This window comes from Seriola lalandi, unplaced genomic scaffold (genome assembly GCF_002814215.2).
Source record: "Seriola lalandi dorsalis isolate HSWRI2012SDOR001 ecotype SW California unplaced genomic scaffold, Sedor1 jcf7180002054816, whole genome shotgun sequence".
Classification (NCBI taxonomy): Eukaryota; Metazoa; Chordata; class Actinopteri; order Carangiformes; family Carangidae; genus Seriola; species Seriola lalandi.
In genome coordinates, this window is record NW_019525369.1 from 1,358,626 (window position 1) to 1,365,798 (window position 7,173).

A 7,173-nucleotide genomic window follows, 5' to 3' on the forward strand; every position below is an offset into this window, starting at 1 on the left:
ACTCCCGCCACACATGCACATCCCGGCAGATACCGACCTGTGGGTGACTCGATGCCCGCCGAAGCGTACCCAGAGGCGGTCGGCGACGGGGAGGACGAGGCGGGGGGGATGATGGATCCGCTACCGCTGGAGCTGCCCCCGGGCTTGGGGCACTTCTTGGATGACTTCTTCTCCTTCATCCAGGGGAACTCGTGGGCAAGCGGACCGGCCGGGGTCTCCGTGACCGAGGCAGGGGCCAGGCCTGGCGGTCCGGGCTGCTGGGCGCCTCGGTGGTGCGTCTGGAGGCCATTACTGGCGGAGGTTCTCCGGTTCTGCTGGCTCCTAGCAGCCGGTCTCGGCTGGCTGGCTGTGCAGGGGCTGAGGCTGGGGATGGTGTGCTCGAAGGGAGGCGGAATTACTGTCGACTCCTTGATTGATGAAGTTTGAAATGACTCCAGGGCGGCGGGGAAGGACGTCAGGCACTCTGCTAGGGATGGCTGGCTGTTTATAAAACCGATCTCCCTTTCAAATTCAAAATTCATAGCTCCCTCAAACCGGTTTCACCCTCAAACGGCGAGACCCCCGAACAATCCCTTCCCCCCCAAGAAAAAAAAAAAAGAAAACACACAAAACACAAAACAAAACACATATACACACACACCACACACGCACACAACACAATATGGCCTCTTCAAAAATTAAAACGAAATGAAAAAACGCACGATCATATAAGCTCCCGACCGCAATGGCGTAAATGCGGCGGCTATAATAATTGTGTATATTGGTGATATTACTAGCGTATGGGGACCTGGGTAAGCTAAACTGAAGAACTATGGGACGAAATTGCAGCCAATTCCTGGTCATGTGAGCCAAAACAGCCAATAGGCGCCGGGGCCTGGCGGCAGCGATGGCTGTGGGAAGCAGCATTATTATTTTTCCACCAAATGCTGTGGCAAAGAGAGGCGATATCACATGATAGCTGCTATTGTTTTGTCTTAACGGGGGGTAAATTCTGGGGAGGAAAAAAAAAAAAAAAAAAACGTGAAGGCGGCCGGTCGCCATGTGCGCCGTGTGGGCGGCGGGTCCAGCGCATCCCGTGCCCGCAAACAATAGAGCAGCTCGGTAACATTTCTTCGATCCTCTGGGCGATGTAATGACGGTTAACACTCGGTGAATGGAGCCGGACAGCTCTCTGTTTGCAATATGGCTCCTTCAGAGAGAGGAAAAAAAATGTTTACAGCACTCAGCTCATTAATCTTATAAAGTGTGACAGAGGCTGAAAATCCCCAACTTACACACATAAAAGAAGGAGAGGCTTTTTTAGATTTAGACCGCGCAGCAGCTCAGGAGGAGGATGATGAAGATGTTTTACTCAGCCGTGGTGAAGATGAGGCAGATTGGCTTCAAACAGAGCAGAGACAGAAAGTTAGATTTGACTGTGGGGAGATGAGGCGACAGGCAGAGAGCAGCCTGTGCGTGTGTAAGTGCACTTCTTTATTTCATAGACTTTTTCTTGTTTTTAATTATTCCACTGCAAAAAAAAAAAACAGGTTGTTGGACTTTGGGAGTGTGTGTGTTTTCTAAAGAAGGAGGGAAAGCAAAAAAATATTCTCAATATTATTTCAACCTAAAATAGTCTCGCTGCAAAATTCTTCTCCCCCACATTCTCTAGCGTGTGTGTGTTCAAAATGTGTGAGAGTTCACAGCGAGGTCGCTCCACGATACTAAAGGAGGCCAAACGTGTTCGTCCTAACAGTAAAATAATAATCCAGCTGCAGTGCAGTGAGTGCTAACAGTGAGTGAGGAGGCCCTCACACTCTAACACACACATGTAGATATTTTTATAAAGAGCAGGACCTCGAGAGTTTAGCAGAGGATATTTTTGGGGAGGGCCCGTGGAACCCCGAGTGAAAAAAAAGAAGTGCGGTGATCAATCTTTCTCTGCCTGCAAAGAGGCTGACAGCAGCTCCGCTCTCTCCCCGCATAACAAGCAGAGCTCCAGCCTCTGTCTCTCTCCCGGAGCTCCGCTCTTTGCCTTGTTTGATTATTTTCACACCACTTTATGCGCATCTAATCCGCGCACATGAAAACGTCACAGAAATATTTTATCTATTAAAAGAAACAGCTACCAGGCTCAGATGGGTAGAGCCTCTCTCTCTCTCGCTCGCACATCGTTCCCAGGCCGTTTGACGCCTAAAAAAAAAAAAAAAAAAAAAAAAAAAAAGGGCCAGAGAAAAGGCAGGAACGTGTGTGGGAGTGAAGGCCATTCAGCGCAGTAGAAAGCGCAGGCAGTGAGTAGGCCGAGGCTGAACACTGAACACACACACACATACACACACACACACCACACGCAAGCTGATGACTTAACTCAAGTATCATAATACGCTGCACCGCTTTGGTTATTTTTTTAAATCTCATTATAATTTTAATAACATCGAGGATTTTTAAAAATACATATTTTCTTTGTAAAATCTTACTGGGAGTTCCGGAGAGAAGAAACATGTTTTGTCGTCAACACAAGGGAAACCGCGGATTGTCCACTGAAGATAGAACTTTGTATGACTCATCTCATCTCATTCAATTTGTTTTATTCTAATTTATTTTATTCTATTTAGAATCAATGCTTTTGTTTTGGTTTATTCTTCTGATAATGGCCATTTATTTATTCTAGGCTATTTTATTTTTTCATATTTTAGCAACTACATATAATCTCAATTTAAATTGTAATTAAAAACAATTAATATTTGAAATGTTGAATGGTCTACGACCTGTTTCCAATAAAATACATGAAAAACCTTCAGATGTTAAATAATAATTTATTAATTTGCAGACGTCATCTAGATTATGGATTTTTGCATTACAACAAAAAACCTACTACTACTACTACTACTATTATTATTACTATCATTATTATTATATTTTATTTTTATATATTTAAGTGAAATTGATGCTGAATGCTAAAAGACATTTATTAACAGCTTCCTCTGTTTAACGATAACTGCACATCAAACCCTTAAAATCTTATGATTTATGAGTTTTCTATTTGAACATAATGTGGATCAGTCCATCGACTGTGTGTGTGTGTGTGTGTGCGTGTGTGTGCGGGCGTACTCGCGTGTGTGCGTGTGTGTGATCCTGGTGTACAGTCAGAGCTGGACTGTTTTCAGCTGCGCCTGTGTTGCTGAAGCCGAGCCGAGCTCTTCGTCTGTTTTTATGAGGCAATAAATTAGATCCAATCTCTGCTTATTGGTGTTTTTATTGTCTGTTAGTCCAACGGAGATGTAAAGGGAAGTAAGGCCATTATTTATGGGAGCCTGATTTATGTTCCAAGTTTTAAGCTGCTCTCAGGCCTTTGAGCACACGCCGCGTGCAAGAGAGAGAGCGGGAGAGAGAGAGAGAGAGAGAGAGAGAGAGAGAGAGAGCGAGAGAGGTGAGGGGTGGGGGTTAGAGACCACGTGACCAGACCAAGGCGCAGGCCTTGGGGCTTTTTTTTTTTGGTCATAAACATGAACACAGGAAACTAGCAGGAGGATCAGCCTGTGTGTGTCTGTGTGTCTCTGTAACTCGGGTTCAGTTGGGGTCACAGGTGGATTATTTGGGGTCTTCTGTCCTCCACTGAAACAAGTGTTAGTTGACTTTTTCATGAAAAATAAAAGTAAAAAAAAACTGGATTCACTCCAGGAACAATCAGCAGTCAATTATTAAAAACAATGATCAAAACTGTGAATTTGTAATTATTCAAATCAGGGATGACCTGAAGAGTGAAAAAGGTCAACATGCTCCAGAGATGAAATCTGTTGAGGAAATGACTGTCACCTCCACAACTTCAATCATCAGCTGGACTGTCTGACTTCATTCACTAAAAGCTAACTCAAAAAACAAAAAAATGGACCAATAATAATAATGATAACGAATAAAAAAACACCATTTCCAGAGCAGCTTAAACGAGCCTGTTGTAACACCAACTGTCATTCTGAGAGCTAAACTCTGAATTCATCAGGGATCCTGAGGAATGCTTGTGCAGAGGAACAGATTTTTCTCATGTGAAACATCAAGTTCAGAGGTCAGATCGGGTTTCAGCGTGTTGCTCAAAGACACTTCAGCAGCATGTGAGTTGCTTGTTTGAGGTTGTTGAACCCAGGTCACCTTGCTGCCAAATAACTGGTAGCTTTAACATGAAAACACATTGCTTTTATTATATTCAATTTGCCACCTATACGTTGTACATTTCCCCCTGCTGTGTTTTATTTTTGCAGAGAAATTGGCCCCTAGTTAACACAGCTGAAAACATCTGTCAGATTCAGTTGTGTGAGGGCAGATTCGACTGATATCAACACTGAGTTTGGGATTTTTGGTTTGTTGTCTGACAAAAGCCACAGAGCTGAAGCGGTCTGGCACTGTCCTAATAGTGAAAAAGAAAAAAATTCAAGTGGCGACAGTCGTAACTTTGGCTTCAGGTATAGGTTTTATTCTTGGCTGTAACCTTAGACTTTTGCTGGGATGCAGCCCAATATTTGAAATTAGCATCAGTGGATTCTTGGTGCTGATATTGGTATGGTAAATCAACACCAGCAGCCAGCTAACAGCAGCATAATAGGCTGTGACTAGTACATTTGCCAAGTACAACATCGAAGGACTCACCTTCATTCTGTTTAGTTTGTAAAGCGAAGAGGAGACAGGAGCAGATTTAAAGTTTCCCTACAGGCGAAATAAGTTTCTTTTTAATGGTTGACATGTTACACGCAGCTCTGGGCTTGTCATTTAATAATTGTTTTCTGACAGTGATGCTTTTAGCCTCAGGTACCAACTTGATATTCAATACTGGCATCAGAGTCAGTTCATCCCTGAACCAGAGACCTGCTGCTTTGAAAGAGTCAGACCTGCACCAGGTCTGGGATTCATGAGCAGCATGTTGTTGCCTCATGCTGGAGTAAAGATGATGTGATTCAACTTTGAGGCGTCGCACACAAAAAATATTTGCACAAGATTTAACTGTTACTGATACTTTTAAAGGAGCTATATTTAAGTTTTGCTCCTGCTACATAGCTAACATTAGCATTAGCAGCTCTTTACTTGCCAGTCTCGCCAAAAGCTTCAACCACCATTGCATTTACAATACAAGAGGTTATAATAGCCTATGTCCTTTGAGCAGCATTACTTCTTCAGGGCAACATTACTTCTTCAGGGCAACCTGGAGGCGGCAGTGACTCGGTATCGGAAAGTGATGAGCCGGTCTGAACGCGCTGGAGCTAGCTGGTTAGCATGCTAACTTCAGTAGAAGAGAAATTATAGAAATACAATCAAAATGAGTGAGACAGCTCTTGATGTTGAACATTTCTTTTAAACAGCTGTTAATGCTAACGTTGGTTATGTAGTAATATCAAAAACTTTAAAGGACCTTTAAAGGATTTAGGTAGAATAACTGATGTCTTGTATCTTCAAAATATCAGTTTCAGTTTTAAGAAAAAGCAGTTTTGTTTTGGACTGAATGTTGAGGTTACCAAGTTGATTTTAAAGGGCTAGCCGCACTATTTTAGAAGAATATGTTAAAGTTAATAATCAATAAAAATATTTTTCACCATAGAACTTGACTTAATTTAAAAGCTGAGCGTGAAGTAATTTGCTTATTTTCATAGCCTACTTTATGATTTTTGCTCCAGCTCCAGGAAGTCAGGAGTCAGCAGTGCAAAGGGTTGTTGTATGTTGCCATAACAACCAATACCGCTGGTGTCAGCAAGTTTTCACCTGACAGTGACTCAGCCTAAGGTTTTGTGGGTACAATTATTAACCAAGCAATGCGGGTTGAAATCTTCACAAAACTGACGATAGCTCTGAATAACATAACCTTTTATTAAAGAATTGTTTGACAGACAACTCTCTCAACAATCAAAGAAAAGGGAGCTACAAATGACAAAGAAAGAAGTTGTTCTTCTCCAAAAAGACTCGTTCTTTTTTCCAGCTAATAGTTTGTCTAACTTTTCTGACTATGGCAGGGCGGGTCACCAATCCCCAGCCTTGCCTTTTTCCTTGTACAAGCCAAGACATTTATGTACAAGGGTCATTATAGGAACATAAAAACTACTTATTTTCTTCTAAAATACAAGAACTAAAAAATTTAACTTCAGTACAATGGACAAGAAGAAACACAACGTTGTTTTTTTTTTTCTTTCATAACAGGTAAATACTAAAAAAGTACAGTATTTTTTCTTGATATAAATACATGAAGGATAAATAATAATACAAAACAGAAAGTCTTTTTTAAACTGGCTATAACAAATAAATATTTAGATATGAATGTTCACTTGAACACACATTGACGAAAGACGCTTTGATTGGAGGGCCTTCCGTCTTCAAAATAAGATTTTATTATTATTATTTTTTACCTTTAACCATCAAAATGTAAACTCTAAGTGCAACAATGATGCCCAGATGTGAAAAGCATGTGTATGAATCTGCATTTTAAAAACCACTGGTTTACTCTCAGAGCATCAGTGAGTGTAAGGGTTTTGGTGTGTGTTGTCCCCAAACTGCTCTCACTGACTGTTCAGACACAATAAACCCAGTGCTTTTAAAAATGTGGGATGCACACCAGCTCAGATTTCTGGGACATGCATTTTTGTTCAAATATATACCCTGTATCCACGTTAAAAGTCAAGATATGTGAGAACAAAACAAAATATAAAATGTGGACTTTAACGCATTGGTGTGGCGCTAATGTAAGTGAACCCTTCCAAAAAGAGAGGGAGAGAGAGAGAGAGAGAGAGAGAGAGAGAGAGAGAGAGAGGAGAGAGAGAGAGAGAGGAGGGCAATAACTTACCCAAACATAAATAAATAAGTGTTCTCCACTCTTATTATTTACCCTGTGTCGATGATGTGCTAAAATAAGAACATTAAAGATTTCTCTTCCATGTTTGTTTGAAGATGTCAACAGCTGGAACAACCCAGCTGTGGATGTGTGTCAACGAAAGGAAGCTAGCTTAGCGTTGCTGTGTGTGTGTGTGTGTGTGTGTGTGTGTGTATGAAGGTGTGATTAGCTAACGTAGCCTAACACACGTGTGTGTCTATGGGAGCTAGTTTAGCATCTGAGCTCGTAGCTTCATAAACCCTGTTAGAGTGATGGGAATGGTGGTGAGTGCATGTGCATGGGTGATGGATGTATGTGTGTATGTGTCTGTGTGTGTGTGTGTGTGTGTG

At 41.8% G+C, this 7,173-nt stretch overlaps 2 protein-coding genes across 2 annotated transcripts in view; both read right to left on the reverse strand.

The window, feature by feature from the left end:
- Positions 1 to 2,598, reverse strand: part of hoxb2a (homeobox B2a) — a 5,587-nt gene extending 2,989 nt beyond the window's left edge. Inside the window, exons 1-2 of the mRNA XM_087179298.1 lie at positions 1,275 to 2,598; positions 38 to 1,189 (exon numbers count right to left, since the gene is read on the reverse strand). Coding sequence (XP_087035424.1) covers positions 38 to 521 — 484 coding nt within the window. The 5' untranslated portion in view covers positions 522 to 1,189; positions 1,275 to 2,598. The remainder of the gene's footprint in view (positions 1 to 37; positions 1,190 to 1,274) is intronic.
- The window catches only part of hoxb3a (homeobox B3a), a 96,872-nt gene that overhangs the window by 1,517 nt on the left and 88,182 nt on the right, over positions 1 to 7,173 (reverse strand). The window lies entirely within an intron of this gene.